We start from the raw sequence: 17359 nt of genomic DNA, 5'->3' as shown, positions 1-17359 counted from the left end.
ACAGCTTTGGAGAAAAATTCAGAGAAATCCATCAAAGGCACCCGGCCTCTCCGTGGGGTCCAGGCAGCAGCAGCAGGGCCTGGCAGACAACGGAGCTGCCACCATGCCCTGTCCTGTGCAATGTGCAAACCCCATGCCCAAGGCTCTCACCACGACATGGTGCTCCCTAAACTCTTCCCACCTTTATTAACCCCAAGACTGTCGGGAAGAACTGCGGTCACCTTCGTTCAGCTCCACGGAGGCTCCGGGAACAGCCACGAGACGGGAAAGGACCAAGCGGCAGCACACGCTCAAATGACATTTTTTATTGGGGTTCTCTTTGTATGAGAGCAGTTGACCAACACACAAAAGCAGCTTAGCTGTTCCAAAATAATCCTTTAAAAAAATAATGGCAGAATTAACTAAGTGTGGCACGTCACAAGTTGCGGAGGACTGTAAACTCTGAACATAGTCTCTGTGAAAGTACTACCTCACACGTGCAGTAGTAAATACCAGCAAGGGGCAAACCCTCCTCTGCACAATAAATATGAAAAGAGCCAAGTACATAAAACAAATGATGATTCTCATAGATACAATATCTAAAGTTATTTACAGATACTGGCTTTTCTTACCATTAAATTACACATTGAAAACAGGTTCTCTTTCAATATATTTCTTTAAATCACTAGTAGCTATTCATGTGAATCTGCTCCTTTTTTTTTTTTGAAGGACTGAATTTAGTCACTGAAACAGTGCTCAAGAAAACACCTCTCAGAGGATCCTCTCACTTTATTCTGTTTTTCAGACCCATTTCTTTGTTGTCTCACCTGCTCTCTCCCTGTCCTCAACACAAAGCAGCCGGGAAGCCTCCTGCACCGATCGGCAGCTACAGCCCGCGTCCGCCTCCCTTCCCAGCCTGGCAAAGCAGCGAGTCACACCGATCCCAGGCACTCCCCCCCTGCTTTCTGAGCTCATCCTCAGGTTTCCTAAAGGCACATGGCTTTGGCACCTGCCAAATCCACGGCAGCTGCCCCATGAGAGCACCCCAGGCAGTCCCAGTGCAGGACCCAGGGGGGACCCGGTGGGCACGGGGTGGGAAGGGAGAAGCAGGGCAAGAGGCAGGGTGGGGGAGAGCAGCCCCCTCGTCCTGCTGCGGGTCCCCCCGGCACCAATGCCATGTGTCAGCAAGGAGGTGGCTTCGCCAGCAGGGCAGACACAGCAGCTCACCCTCGAGATGTCGTCCTTACACCCAAACAGGGACATGCTCCAAGCGCCACAGCGGGTGGAAGTGAGCAGCGCGTACTTCAACACCTGAACGCACTCCTCAACCCGCAGAGACCAGGATGGGAAAGCAGAAGTATTTTTAGCAAATGAGTTATCTGATGAATTTAGTGCTATTTTCGTACCCTGCCTGGGAAGGGGTGTCTGGCTTTGTTACCTACAGATCTGCAGCAGCGCTCCAGCAAAGGTTTTTGGCTCTGGCGCTGCCCCAAATCACTCACATGCCCCGACCACGGCTCAGGAGCCCCAGGCGAGCTGCTCCCCATGGACTTCCAAGGCTGCTGCCCACGGGGACCATCCCAGCCACATCCACAACCACCTCTGCCAGACGCCAGCTCGCCCATCCCTGCCCTACAACCCAAGCGCTCTGCACAAGCTGCTCGACACAAAGGGCTCAGAGCTGACGGCTTCCTGCCCTATCCCGGGGCTCAAGGTCTACGGCCTCTCCGGGCTCCCTCTTCCATTAGTTCGTCAACTTCACAATTAAAGAGCGTTTTTAATATCTGAGCTGACTCTTCCCTGCCCCGATTTAAGGTCATTCATTCTTGTTCCACCCACCGCAGACTGTGCGTAAAACGTCACTCACCGGAACACAGGAACAAAGGGGGATTTACAGCGCCCAGACCCAGGGGTTATTTGCAAGGATTTTTCAGATGTTTCTGCACTCATAAACCATTGCACCTAGAGATGGTCCTGATAACGCATGAAATTCTGTATGCCTGTAACAGACGGGTTACTGGGACAGACTGAAACTATTCCAATTTTATTCTGAAAAACAGAATAAAGCTGACTGATCCTGTTTGAAAGGAACTGCCGTTTCTTCAGACAAGCTATACATATATGGAGCAGAAATTCTGTGGAATGTCAGAAGTTGGAGAAACATGTATTTAATAAATAATATAAAATGCTTTTTGTTAAAATAGAATTCTTGGTTTTATACCTACATAGCATAGCGACCTTTACATAAACAAAATAAAGCTGAGTCTGTGATGATTAGTTTAACACAAAATAAAAATACAATTTAACAATAGTATTAAAACAGCCAATGTTCAATCCACACAATATGTACACCATGGAATAGAAATCAACAGAAAACAAAAGTAGATTATCTTGAAATTCCTCAGACATTTGGATATACATATGTTCTCTGTATATTTTAGATATTTTCCTTTTCTTTTTTTTTTTTTTTTTTACAATATTAAAATTAATACTATGCTTTTTCAAAATACGCTTTTCAGGTTTCTCATTTGTAGAACTGACTCATTCCTTATATTAATCCACACAACTAGAACTATTTACTTTCTACTGTACACTTCAAAATAGTCCTTCCTCCATATATACTTAAAGTGTGAGCATTTCAGAGTTAAAGTAACTGTGTCATTGCCATCTGCTGCGTGGGGAACAGTAAAAGCAGTATGCGACTTGCTACGTAGACAGGTAAGTGATATGCAAGAAGAATCTCGTCCTTAAGCTGATCAGCTGCCAAGAAGAGCAAGGCGCAGAGCTGCAGGGCCTCCCCTGTCCCCAGACACATCTCCTGCCACCTGAGGCCGAGGTCCCACAGTAACTCCGCAGCACACAGCTCCTTGCGGACAGGAGCTGCAGAGCCACGGCGGCATCACCAGCATCACAACTCGGATTTGTTTAGCACCAAATTCACAATACTTCTATATTATCTAAACGCTGGGCTGCAAACACCCGCGTTTATTGTGAAACCAAACCCAACCTGGTGATCCTATTCACTTTTTTTCCACCTCAGCAGAAGGAGAGGAAAACTGCTGCTGCTTTTCTGAAGGAGAGCTGCTGGACTCGAGGGGCATCTGACCGGAGGCGCACGTCCCAGCCCTGCACCATGCAGCAGAGCACTGCCCACGTCCCCCAGCCACGTCCTGCAGCCACCAGCGTGCTCAGAGCCTTTGCTCCAAAGCCCGGCGGGGGCACCACACTGGGAACATCAGCACCAACTGCATCAGCTCCAGATCTGTGCCACCAGGCTCATCCCCAAGTGGCACAACAGGACTGCAGCCTTAGACCTCACCAGACCAAGCTGGAGCATAAGTAACACCAAGAGGCTGTAAAACTTAGAGAAGTGGATAGCCTACAGTTGAATGAAGGATTTTATATAAATACGTTCCTTTAACAGTTGCATAAGTATGCAAAATAATCACCAAATTTGAACAGAATTGCCAAATTTATGCTGGCAATGACGGGATGTCTCAGCTGGCACGCAGGGAACACTTGGCAGGGAACACCGTGCTCGTGCCCCTGGGGACACACTGCTTGCAGCCTGAGTAACTGGTGGGGGGCTCCTCCTGCACTTACATGGCAATCTGTCAAAGTCTGAACCTGGTAAGATTCTGCTGTATCCCCATCTTTAAATGAGCCATTAAATTACAGCAAGTCCCACACATCAGAACTGCCCCCCTACCTCACAGTGGGGAAAAAAAAAAAAAAAAAAGGAATAGAAAAGAACACCAAGCAGAGCCCCAGCTCTTCTGGAAGTTACTGCAAAGCCCCTGAGTCCAGCTCCCACAGAAATCACACATCTTTGACAGTCACCTCATCCACGCACTTGCTTTCCAGGATCTAGCCTTCCTGCATTTATCAGCTCATTCATCGGACACAAGGAATAACTAGAAAATAATCCCTGCAACGCAGACGGCATGTGGATACATCAGGGGAGTATTCGATATGGCTTTATCTAGCATCTCGTCTCCTATTTTGAAATGTAAGAAACCATTTCCCTATGTGCATAAATCTTCGGTACAGAAGCATTTTTTATAGGACTTTTAGAAGATTTGTTTAAAAACCTGTGCTTAATCATTCACTTGGTTCTGTTGATGCCTGAAGCTCTAATTTCTTTTATCTTTACTTCCCTGAACTTTAAAACAAGCCCTACCAATGTGGTCAACATGCATAAAATTCATGCCGTGCCTTACTTTCTCAATGTTCAACAACATTTTCTACGCGTACACCTGAAGACCCTCATGTAAAATAAGACCATCAAGCATCTTTGTCCAAGAAAAACCTTTGGAGAATGTAGTACCTAGACCGGGAACGACCAGCTAGGGGTAGCACGGCACCCCGTGCTTTGAATGGCCAAATTCCAGACCTCTCCCCACACCACGAGACCCGGATCTTTCCGCAGAGTTTCCCTCGTTGCTGGGGCCATAACGTGGGCAACGCGTGCGGGGTTCTTGCTCTGGTAACCTCTCCTCCCGTACCAGCACGGCCGTGTGAGTGAGCAGTACAGATCTTCTACATGTCACTGATAAATCAGACTACAGGACAGGAACGCTGCCCTCCTGTCCCGGCCGGTGCTGTGGATGGCACTCGGCTGCCAGCCAGCCCCAGCCACCGCTGACGCAGGCGAGGCAATCAGCCCCAGGTTAACGAGCGTGTCTGACGGCCACCCCAACTCCACTGCCCTTCAAATACGCCTATTCCCGTAAGTCATGCACAGCTGTTGTTTTGTCTAATACCTGTGGTTTTGAGGCACCATTTCCCAGCTGCAGATCTACCCCGCCTTACGGAGCCCAGAGCTACGGTGTGCTGCATCACAAACTGCCAGCCTCTGCCAACAGGGACCTATCGTACAAAGCAGCCGTGGAAAACAACTAAAGAGGAAAACAGAACCAGTAAGGAACTAAGGAAATATGAACAAGTTACAAGAGAGCTAAGAGAAGAGTTTATCGTAACTGGAGTTTTCTTCCCAAATCCACAAGAAAAATAAAAGCATTGCATGGTATTGCAGGAGAACCTTAATGACACCCCGTGCACAGTCAACACCAGTAAGATGAGACATTTTGTATTCAACTCCAGTAAATACCACAACTTCTCCTTACAGAGGATGCTGAGGCACTGAACATCACTTACCAGCAAGGACAGAGACATCAGCACTCTTTTTACAGAGTAAATAAAAAAATAAATGGGATAAACTCACAAAAAGATATCGCCTGACTCACATGGGGTATCTCCCAAAACACATTTTTCCTTTTATGCTGCACCAGCTTGTACCAAAGAGTTTGCACACTTGTGAAAGCACACGCTATGCAGTTAAGCCACTCTCACTTTTAGAAGCAAATACATCCGATTTTATCACTAGAGTGTTCAATAAACAAATACTTTCAAAACAGCTCTCCTACTTACGCCAATTTGTAATTTTTTCTACAAAGGACATAAGTCTACAACTCTGTGGTTATCTGCTAGCAACACAAGCGAGACAAACTGTGCACACCAGGTGGAGAGAGTATGCTGTTGGTGCAGCTTCTGTTCCCACTTACAGGGATGCAGTTCTCACCATCTTCAGGGACTATGAGAGCTGTACCACTGTAACTGGGCAGAAAATGTTCTCTAAGGCATTCACAGAATCAGAAAAAAAGCTTAAATTCGGCCCTGACAGAACTCTTATAAAACATCACAATGACTAGGGAGAGGCTGACATCACATGCTTAAAGTTGTCTACCAGTTAGGGATTATATCGTTACTTTTGCAAAGAGTTTCCACATGACAGGACTGATGTCTCAGGCAGAATTAATATAAATCTGGCATTTGATCAGCTCATTTTGTGAGTTCCATCCTCAGTATTCTCAGACTGTTTTCAATGTGGACATTTTGAATTCTCTAGAAAAGAAAATTAAAAATCCTTTTGCAAGCCGAGCCATGTGATGTAAGCACGACCTCCAGAGCTCAGCTACAGTGAAAGTCTGGGATAGCTATGCTATGAGAACACACTTGCTTATGTTTTGTGTACAACAGACAAGGATCCACAAGTCCCGTAACTGAAGAGTGATCCAGAATACGTACCGAGGTACCCAGACATCTTAACCCAGTACATGCACTAGAATGCATTGGATTTGAATAATTTCTTTTTAATTTTTAAAAAGTGCAGTTGACCTGAAATGGAAAAGAACTGTCTTTATATTCACTGTAAACTTGTCAAAAGGAATCTGCTCTTTAAAAACTGTGCTAAAATAGTCAATTTATACAACAGAGCACTAGATGAAGCTACCATAAATTCCTCTTCACCAGTTATTACTCTATTGTGTCAGTTATAGTACTGCATATACGTAGAAGAAGCAAAACGGTGGTAGCTACTATTACCGAGTACAACAAACCAAGTGAATAACTTGAGTTCAATGCTTCCATGAAGTAGCAATAACATTTAAACCACAGGACAGTTAGAATTCAGTACTTTGAAGTGCATAAGAGTCACACTGTTGATCATCAGCAGTATGGAGAAAGGTTATTATAAAGTCAGCAGTAATGGTCGGAAAGAACATGGCAACACGACAGATTAAAGGTTATCCAACATGGCAAGTCTGCAGCTCCTTCCAAAGTTGAGGGATTTGTCGGTATCACACACAAGTGTAATTCTAGCCAGCAGTAACCACTTCAGTTTCCAGGCTTGGTATGCACCAAACAAGGGTATTGCAGAGAAAACAGCATCTTCCTTCCATCAGTAGTTCTAGAGTAACGGACCGTTTCCAGACACCGCCAGGGTGCAGGAATGCATGGGAGCAATATGCAGCCTCTACATGTGATAGTTTCCACCACTGCTAGGAGCATGAATTCACTTGCCATTGTTCCAGTCTTCACCACCTCCAGAGACAGAGTTCTGACATTATCCCATGCTGTAAACATCTAATTCTTCCTCTCCTAAGCACATCCCGCTTCCAGGACTGCACAAAGTAATTCATAAGGATTCTGTGAAACTCAACATGTTCACGCAGTAGCTTTCCCTAAGTGAACTTTGTTCTCCTACAGACCATTGCTATTCCTGTGGCTGAGCGGTGGCTTTGAAAGCTCTACAACTGTTGAGCGAGATTTATTGAGAAACTTTGGAGCCCGACGCAGCAACCTCTGTGCCTCAGTAAAAGCTTCTGTCAGCTCTTTTTTCCACTGAACAAATTCTGGGTCACTCTGAAAGAGATACAGAAGTAGTTTGGCACTTCGTAGTAAAACTGCCAATAGTGTCTTCTCCTTCCAATAGCACTTAGAGCAACTTATTTTAATTTCCTGAGGGAACTAGTAGCTCTGGATGTTGAAAACACATATCCCTTTGCTTCTCCATCGCCCTGCCAAAGTCAGGCACATCAGCAGCAAGTACAGATGGTCCAAATCGTTTGAGGAGTTGTGTGCTTCCTCCCTTGCACACACATCAACTACCATGTACCAGCTGCAGTGAGTTGCGTGTGCCAACACAGCCTTAGAAGCTCATGTAGGTTGAGAAGTTTTGAAGTTTTTACTTAATAAACTCAGTTCATTTTGGCCCAAATGCCATTGAAATCCATGACACAAAGTGGCACACCTGTAGGTCTCCTGCTTTCAGAACTATAGCGTGATAAGAACTTCCTAGTTTCACTTAGGTTAAGGTTAGCTACATAAAGTGCACTGGTCAACATACACTGGGAGGTCCTGAAAAAATGCTCAATTGTTCTATCACATGTAAAATGTCTGATTAAGAGTTATGGAAAAACAAGCGTCTTACCTCACACTGTAGGACAAACTGTTTTCCTCCTTTAATTCTCAGTAAGATGCATTTCTTATCTTTAATTTGTGTTTCTTCAACAGATACTATTTGTTCCATTGTCAACAGGTTTTGCTGTAGTATTTACAAAAATAAAGCAGAGAAATGATATGAAAAAAACCTGTTGCCCATCAAATAAAACCAATGGCTATTTTTTTCTGGATTAGACACATGAATGAAGTTACAAACATTAACTGTCATTTACCAACTTAACAGCATTGTCATATCAAACATTCTTTACTTCTGAAGGGTGAGTAGTGAACTAAAAATAGATTATAAGGTAAGAGAGATTTAGCAAGGGGCTTGGTTACTTAAACAGAGACAACAAAATATAAGCTAAAAGAGCCAATGATGACAGTATGAAATAAGAATCTACCAATAGGTGTGTCTACATACAAAATATTCACTATCTTCCCTCAAGAGAATTGCATATAATTTTATATATTTTCCAAACATTACTGCTGTTTAAAAAAAAAAAAACAACAAAACAACAAGACCGCCTTACTGACTATACCAAAAAGCTGAAAGGGAATACTTAAGCACTATACACTGACGCAGAAGCAAACATATATAGCAGTTTGCAGCAAAGGTTTCCCTGCAGACCATAAGATGAGAACATTTCAGAACTCCAAACCCTTACTTAACTAAACATACAAGTGATCTGCCAACTACATGATCACAGCTGGACTAAACTAAGGTTACTATAGCATTTTCTTTGAAACAAAATGCTATAGCATTTATGACCTTACCAGTTTATGTTTTTTTGTATAAATAGTCCAGCGGTCCTAAATGAAAAATGACACCATGAACTACCAAATTACTTTAAAAGCACAATAAAACAAAGTAAACAGGTTTCTCAAGACAATTTTATGTTTCCTCAATGCAGTGTAGCTATCCATTAACTAAAGCAAAACTTGAGATAAGTTTCCTTGAGTAGTGACTCAAATCCACTGGGTGATTACTCAGACAAAATTCTCCTTCGTGGAAGGTATATCTAAGTATGAATTCTCAGATTTGCCTCAAGAGCCACCTGTCTCTCACGCCCCTGGAAGCTGCTGCTCCCTGGAGTAACCTGACTTACCCGTGACTCTCCTTCTCCTCGCCATTCAAGTCTGTTTGGGAAGAGGTAAAAGTAACGACGTTGCCACTGAGTCAAGAATGGGTTCCCCAATTTCAGCATGTATCCATGCATGATACAATCCTTCCCAAGTGCATAATCTGTAAGGACAGGAAACATCAGTGTGCAAAACAAGGCACAGCCTAAAAACATGCTGCAGATGTGATATGTTGATGAAGGATGTAGCCCCGAACGTGTGACTCAGTGTGCTACCAACAGGCGTGCAGTAAGGGTTCTGTGTGCAAAGGCACAATTCTGCCGATTCTGCCTTAATTACGTGAGCTGATGAGACTGCAGTGGAGTAACTAAGAACTGAATTTGGTTCTTAAAACCTGGCTTACTATTAAAAGAATGATATACTGCTATCCAAAGTTCAGAGTTTGCAGTGCAACATTCCTGTGCACACCAGTGAAGTGTGCTGTGAAGGACCTCGTGTTATATTCCCTGTCTTCTTTGTAATGATAGCAAATCCCACATACCCTTTTCTGAGCACGCACAATAAACAAAAACGATGAAAGGTTGTACATAATAATCTTTACAAGACACTACAAAAGACTTTCCAAAACATTATGCCATCATACAGCATTTCAAAACATTAAGAAACATCTTAAGAAACACAATAGTGACTAAATGAATTCTAACAATTACTGGTGAGTGACAGTAATATGAGAGTCTGTTGTGTGGAACTTCAAACACATGAATTACTACTATCTAGCAGTAAAAGATGAAGAGAAGTGTATTTGAAAGATTACCTTCCTCATGGCCAAGCTGCTTATTTTTAGCCCTTTTTCTGGCCTCAATTTTATCTGTGTCTGCATTTACTGCATCATAAACAGTTTCTGCTACTTCTTGCTGCCAACGCTCCGATATTACCAGAGGGAAGTTCTTATATAATTCCTGGTCACTATCAAGCAGCTTGCAAGAGAAAAACAACATAAAAAACAGCATTTTAGTAAGTTCTACTATTCTTGTCCCCAGAAGTTTTCCATATAACAGGATTATTGTAAAAGATGCACTGAACTCTAACCTTACCTGAACCAACAGGTACCCACAAGAAAGCAGAGATACTAATTTAAGCATAGATCTTAATTTATATGGCAAGAACAAACCACCTGTTCAAAACTTGTTTGGTCTGAAAGCTCTAAAAGCCTTACTCAACCTTGTCCCATTATGTTCTCTAGTTTTTACGTTTGGTAATTATTTAAAATGCAAGTAGTGGATTCTTAACTTTGTTGCATAATCAATGTTAACAAAATGCCTAATAGTATTAAAAAGTTTGTCTGCACAAAAATTCCAGTACGACAAATTAAGTATAAATAGATTATGCAGTATTAGGACTCTAAATTAAACAGTACCTTTTAAACAATGATGCCTTCCATGCTTTCAGAACTTAATTGTACATTCCTAATGATAAACCTCTAGAATTCAGTAATGAATGCTGCAGGCCTCATTATTTTCCTGTTATTTGGCTTCTTTCTCCCTTCACCCTTACCTACGTACAGTACTTGCACTGACTTGCACTGAAGGGACCGAAGTCCAGGGTCTTCAGAAGGGGCACTGCTTGGTACCACAGCACGCTGGGTTTAGCCACAAGGCACAAAAAGCGATCAATGTTTTCAATCCACAATTATTGAAGATTTTCACGTGGGGATGGGTCAACAGAGAACTGGACTTTTGTTCACAGCACTGTGCCAAGGGAAGAGCCAGCCCCCAGGCCGCAGCAGCCCCCATCCACCGCTGTCCCCCCAGCCTGCCACCTCCAGGGCACGCGTCCCTCGGGGTGTCACGGGACGCACCGCAGGGTAAATATAACCTGCAGCAGGAGCGAGGGGAGCCCAGCACCCAGCACTGACACTGTCATGCTAAGGAACGCCCGGTGGCAGCTGACTGGGAGGGATGGGGTTACCGAGCCCCCTCCCAGCAGTGGTGGTGTCCCCATGAACCTGCACGGCCAGCAGCTGTGCACCGTGTCCCCATCCACTTGGGGCTAAGGACAGGTTTACCTTACGGGCAGCCCAAGTAAAGGTTACACAAAGCGATCTGGCTGTACAACTGACAGGTACAAGCCTTGAGGAGAACGTTGGATTGACCATCCTAAGGGAATACAAAGACCACCCGGCATCTCCTTGCGAGGTGTTCTTCTGGAATTGAATTTACAAATTCTGGGATTACAGCACTGCAGAGCTTCAGGGAGCTGGTATCCTGTTAGACCCATGCTGACAGTGAAGATGTGAAATTTTCTGGGATAAAGAACATCTTGGGATCTCTGCATTTCTCTTTAAACACGTAAAATCCTTTCTATGCCAACTTCTGTAATCACAGCAGGTGACACTGACAGGCAAGTTCCTTTTTTAGGCACAGTGAGTAGCTCACATGTTTTTTTGCTTATCAAGCTTAGAGCAATTAGTTTCTCTCCTGACTCACTTCTGTAATAACAAGAATAAAGCTTGATTTGTTGAGGAAATACATCATAAAAGCAGCAAATGGGACAGACCTAAGAGAAGCACTGGTCCAACTGCTGTCCCAAAGCCTCCAGGGAAGGTGCAGGAGAGGGGATGTACCACATGGGTTGGGAATAGGTCAGCAGCTATAGCTCCTTTTTTTTTTTTTTTTTTTTTCCTTTGTATGGTTTTCCTTAGATTTTTCAATAGTATCAGGACTTGGTAGTTACTCTCATTACTTTTCTAACTTACAAAGATGCTACATTAATATACAGTTTGTTATTTCAAGAATTTTCCACTGTACTAGCTGAACATAAGGAAGCACTATTAAAATATGATTTAGCATAATTTATCCAAGCTTTCACTAGTATTTTTCTCCAAAATAGGTTTTCAGATGACTGGACATTCCTCTGATAATACACAGCACTGCGGGTACAAGGTTTCAGCTGCAACCTGTACAAGAACTTATTCAAAAACACTGCATTTACACAATGAGAAGTCATTTCCAAAAATAACTTCCAGAAATCCTAGACAACTCTCAAATTATCAACTGCATGTTCTCCAGAATTAAAAAAGAAAAGAAAAAAAAAAAGACCTCCTTCAGAATATCAAGAGGATTCGCATTCCTAATGTGTTTTGCAGTCGGAATATGCAACAGGAAGATGTTAGTCACATAAACTAAGAGGATATTTTTTTCTCCTTAATTCGTTGCGTGAGAGCTGTGTTATACATTCCGTCTTCATGTGCTATTCTCATTTGCTACTGATACCCAAGGTGTACATATAACTAATCCAACAAAGAACTTCACCAGCAATAAAAATGTTACTGTGAGTCCCAAAAGCATCACCCTAAAAATGTAAGAAATTACAAAATTATTTGGGATTTCTACTGAACGTACATTTAAGTCAAACAATGTTTTGGGAACAGCAGTTTTTTTTCCACTCCCCATACCAGGAACTAGATACAATTTTTAAAACTGCAAACTATTAAGTACTCCTGAAAATGAAGGATTTCCCAGAATTTGTCTGGCCATTTGAAATATTTATTTTTGTCATATAAACATTTGGATAGGAAAGTAGACTTCAGTCAAACTAAAAATAAAGATCTGACAAGTGAAAAAAAACCACTACCACCAACAAAAAACAGCCAACTAGCCCAAACTACCACTTCATAAGGGCACAGATTAAGTTTACAAACCTGAAAACAGTTCCTTGCCCCTGAAGCAAAGGAATGGCATGCCACACATGAAGGGATGAGTACAAGTGTCAAATTGCCATTCTTTACATATTGTTTAAAGTTGTATACCTTAATTCCTTTAGTGTCCTCTTCATCAAATGACCCAATATCAAAAGCGTCTGCTGCATTTACTTCTCCCCGGGGAGGGATCAATGGTGGAGGATACTAGAAATTCAAAGCAGCATAATTACAGACAAATTAACGGACATTATTTAAATACATTCTGTAGATAAATAAATTCTCACTAATTTAGTAAAAGCTTTCAAAAAACTCTGTTGGAAAAAAAATAATGCATGTTTAAGACAGCCAAGCAGAAGAATCCACATTGTCATTTAACCCCGATAACAAATAATTCAGTACTACTGATCAGGAAGACTTCTAACAATGAATGCCCAACAGTTCTCATCAACCATTCACCGTGCTTTCGTGCAAGTGAGTATCTGTTCTGGGGACAGGAATACACAACTTTTCCATCCATCACCTGTTCAGGCATACTTTATTTTTACTGCTTTACCAAGTAAGTTATGGTTACTCTCTTAGTCCTTTACCTTTTGTAAATACACTTGCTGCCAATCAATCCCTTTGAAGAAAGGATGTTCTTTTACTTCTTGTGCACTGCAAAATGAAAGTAACTGAAGTCAACAAAACAAAAGGGCCTTCAAACCAAATTATCTTTGAGAAATCTAAAGTTTTCAAAGGTCAAGCATTTGTATCACTTGAAAGCATCAGTAAAATGACTTCTCTTTAAAAAAAAAAAAAAGTATTCCTAAGTAAACAACAAAAGAGAAGACTTTAATGTGGAAACATTGGAAAAAGCTGTAACTCTGGCAAACAATCACCCTCATTTTTTTATGGTATTCCATCATTTCTAACAATAAACAGTTCTCTTCCATTGTCAGATCCCATACATTGCTTCTAAATAACAAACTTACTCTACTCCATTTGATATTATACCTCATTTATGGCAAAGTAAACAACTGCTCTCAATAGGCCCAAGGCTGAAAAGCAATTTCAGACAGGCCATTATCATTGAAGGCTCCATGATACAAAAACGATCAGAGCACCTCACTGGAATTACAGCCAGCCTCAGTAGGGACTACTAATTACAGGTAGCATACATTGCCAATGATTTCTCTACAGTTCTTTACTCTTCTCATAATTTTCTTTCCCAGTCTCAGAAGAAATGCACTAGGTTTTTAAATAGGTGATAACAACAATTTTAGTTAACAGCTATAAATAAGATAAGCACAGCAGAAGCAAATAGTACTTTGTGACCAGTTAAAAAAAAGTCTTTTTTTTCTTAGACTCATTAAATGAAACATTTATATCTGGCAAAAGGCAACCCAAAATGAAAAGGAAGTATCCGTGGCTTTCCATGCTTGTTTTGTTGTATTTTTTTTCCTTTATAAAAGCAAGGAATTTTAGCAATTAGTATGACCGAATGAAGTATTACAACTTCATCCCAATATGGCAAAAACAAAAACCAATAAAGGGACAAAAATATGAACATCCATAATCAAATATATATAAACACCATCTGATATGAGCATGATTGCAGAGAACTTGGGTGGAGAAAAAAGTGCCTTTAATGACAAAAATTGTCCAAAGATTTGTGCAAACCAAAGGAAGCTGAAATGTAATTCCATGCAACTGCACTTTTTAATGTTTTCTTAAAAAAATATATAAAATAAAATCCTCATAACAGGAAGCTGGTTTTTACTCAAAACTAATTCATTCACTTACAGAGAAGTGGTGATCTTTAAAGGCAGTGGTCCAAGAAGATAACACCTACCTTCTTCCTTGGCACCCAAGTCTCTTGCTAACATCCCGTTGCAGGAGCCCTTCCAAAAGGGATTTTAGTTCAGGAGAAAATGAATCTGGTAACTCCACATTCTGTGAAAAAAGATGTACAAAAAGAGACATTTCATTACAGAAGTACTGTGACCTGTCTTCTCCACATAGCAGAGCAACATTCTTCGACAGCATTTGTAAACAACTCTTTCATGTGTAAATACAGCTTGCTCAGAAAGCAGGCTATTTCCCACTTTTTAGAGGAAATGGGAGTTTAGTAAACAAGAGGAATGCAACTGCAACTGTCACCATGATCCTTACCACGGTGAGCGTCATCCGGTCGATCTCATGCTTATCTTTGGTTTTGTGCTGTCTGAAAGGACTGTGACTGTAGAAATAAGAAAATGCACTAATAAATGTAAAGCCATAACATATCAGGTTATTTCAGCTGTGGCAACCCCAGGAAAGAGTGTAGCATCCTTTTAGTCCCATTCTTCCACCTCATCAATCCTGTCCTGCAGAACAATAAAACAAGTAGTTTTAAAGATGGTGTTTCAAACCCCTTTCCAATTATATCTGTGTCTCCTAAAACACAGAACAGCTCCACCTAACCAAAGAACCCTCAACAGCTATTTTAATAGAGATATTTAAGCACACTGATCTATACAACCTACAGTATTACTGCTGATCTATATGGGGAAAATGAAGTAAGATCTTAAAGTGGATGAAACAGAAGATAATAATGAACACCACTACATTACTGACTGGGAATATATTTGATGAGGTATGGTAAATTACCAGCTTTATCCCTTTAATGTTTTGTTATTCTGTTTTTGAGAGAGTTTGAATGTTTCGTTTTAGCCACAGAAGACCTTAAAATATTATAGATTTAACCATGCAGTACTTAAACAGCAGCATGAAAGAAAGCAGTAACTTTTTCATTTTTCAAACTGAGATATTTTTATTGGAGTTAGAGTATATTCCTTATTTCCTCGTTGTCTTCAAAACCTTATGCAAATGCTGTTTTTCAAAATTGAAATGTTATTTACCTATTAATACACTCGTTAGCTATTAAAAATCATCCTATGTTGCCACCTGGCAGTGTGTTCTAGCTCATTTCAACTGAGGACCGGCTACTCAAGAGTTACTTCCCATTTATCTTCAAAGTCATTACTAAGGAATGGATCTGATGGACTGAGCAGACCTTCAGTTTTGTTTTTAGCCATGACAGGTAACAAGGCAAGAGAAAACGGCTTAATACGAGGCCGGATAGCCTCATATATTTTGACAACAAGGTTCTGAGCAGATCAGGGAAACAAATGATTCACTGATTATGGGCTGGATTTTCTGCCAGATTTAACTTATTAAACACCAAGAAATGGCACCATGTGCCCAATCCTTGTTTGGGGATGCAAGTTGCTTAATTGGCTTCAGAACAGATTAAGGAGGATAGTTCTCAGTGAATAATGCTCTGGCTCCCAGCCAAGCACTGACAGCACCCTGCACATCCCTGTCAGGAAGAACCACAGCCCACAGACTGAGCTATCCCACCCTGCAAGCACCAGTGTTCATGGTAAACTGGATCACTTATCTCTAGGTGCTATTACGTGAAGGAAGAATCCTGCCGGGGTCAGCCAAATGCTGTGCCTAGCCCCTTTTCAAAAGGAAGGCTGAGAAGACAAGCTGAGGAGTCCACAGTTGTCCTCTGCATGACACGCTCTCCTTTCTTCTCCCAGCAAACCCAAACTGTTCTGTGTCTTGCTGCCTACTGAATTCTTCAGTGAGTGACTGCAGAGATGGATATTGCTCACAGCTGCGTGATGCCATCTAGACTTCTAAATGCTTTATTTTCCAACTTAGATACCGTTGCTTTATTTATTTGCACACTTACATTTAACCTATTTTGTGAACAATTAACATTAACTGATAAGGCCTACTTCCCTTCAGCAGTCACAAACTTATTTTCCTTTATACAGTGTCTGGAATGTATAGAGGTAAAAACCTTCTAATTAACTATGTGCAAGGGCACAGTAAAATTTAACTGATGAACAATCTTTATAAAGAAGCACTTGGAAAATTTTTAAAGATTATTTCTGCTTTGCCATTAACACTGAGGATGTGATTTTCAACACATACCTGCCAATCACTGCTTATTGAGTGTTCAGATAAATCCCTTAAATTCTACATAGACACAAAGTTACTGAGAAGGTAACAGTTGACAAAGTTGTAATTATCTTAACTTTTGTATACCAACATGGCCAAATTCCGAAACTGAAAGCATCCACACAATACAACGTATCCAAAAACTAAAGAAGGAAAGGTTGAGTATCATGCCAGAAAGGGAACAATGTAGCGAGGATTTTCACCTTAAAGGAAGGTCTTAAGACTGTGATGAAGTCCCCAACTCAACAGGGCTGCTAAGTACATTTAAGCAATGAATCACATATTCATCTAAAATGCTTAGTTATTGTCAACAGATGAGTAAATTGCTATCAGTAGAAGTCAAATCAGATCATCTACCTTCCTCACTGCCCCAAACCTGTACATACTAAAGCAAGCAGGGCTTATATTTTGTTGGCTTTGGAAGCAAAAAAAGCCTACTTTAATCTCATGTGAAGATGTGGTCTAATGTGCAGGGACGGCAGTAAAATATTGTTTTAGATAAAATATACTATATGCACTATATGCATGTTAGTATTTCAGGGGACAGACAGTGATGGGGCCCACGCAATTAAAAAAAAAAAAAGAGAGAAAGAAAAAAGCAGATGTGACATGAAACTTCACTCACCCTCTCAGAAGTTTGAAAAGCATGCAGCCTAACGAGAACCAGTCTGCACTGCTGTCATATGCTGTTCCCTTCTGAAGCACCTCTGGAGCCATGTACCCGTGGGTACCTCTGAGAAGTAGAAAGGAGAATTTTGATTACAAACAAATCTACCATTGTAAAAAAAAAAAAAATATGTATTTTTTCAATAAGATAGTCTC

General features: G+C 41.4%; 1 protein-coding gene across 2 annotated transcripts in view; it reads right to left on the bottom strand.

Moving 5' to 3' along the window:
• Positions 1 to 301: 301 nt before the first annotated feature.
• GRK3 (G protein-coupled receptor kinase 3) overlaps positions 302 to 17359 on the bottom strand; it is a 67076-nt gene continuing 50018 nt past the window's right edge. For both annotated transcript variants that reach the window (XM_084297309.1, XM_084297310.1), the window contains 9 exons: positions 17163 to 17270; positions 14696 to 14762; positions 14376 to 14476; positions 13132 to 13198; positions 12653 to 12748; positions 9659 to 9821; positions 8871 to 9007; positions 7751 to 7864; positions 302 to 7182 (listed from right to left, as the gene is read on the bottom strand). In XM_084297309.1, the coding sequence (XP_084153435.1) occupies positions 7021 to 7182; positions 7751 to 7864; positions 8871 to 9007; positions 9659 to 9821; positions 12653 to 12748; positions 13132 to 13198; positions 14376 to 14476; positions 14696 to 14762; positions 17163 to 17270 (1015 nt within the window). In that variant the 3' untranslated portion in view covers positions 302 to 7020. The remainder of the gene's footprint in view (positions 7183 to 7750; positions 7865 to 8870; positions 9008 to 9658; positions 9822 to 12652; positions 12749 to 13131; positions 13199 to 14375; positions 14477 to 14695; positions 14763 to 17162; positions 17271 to 17359) is intronic.

The sequence above is a fragment of the Netta rufina genome (genome assembly GCF_964035555.1).
Source record: "Netta rufina genome assembly, chromosome: 17".
Taxonomy (NCBI): Eukaryota; Metazoa; Chordata; class Aves; order Anseriformes; family Anatidae; genus Netta; species Netta rufina.
The sequence above is the reverse complement of the archived record's forward strand: the minus strand, read 5'-3'. Positions and strand labels throughout refer to the sequence as shown.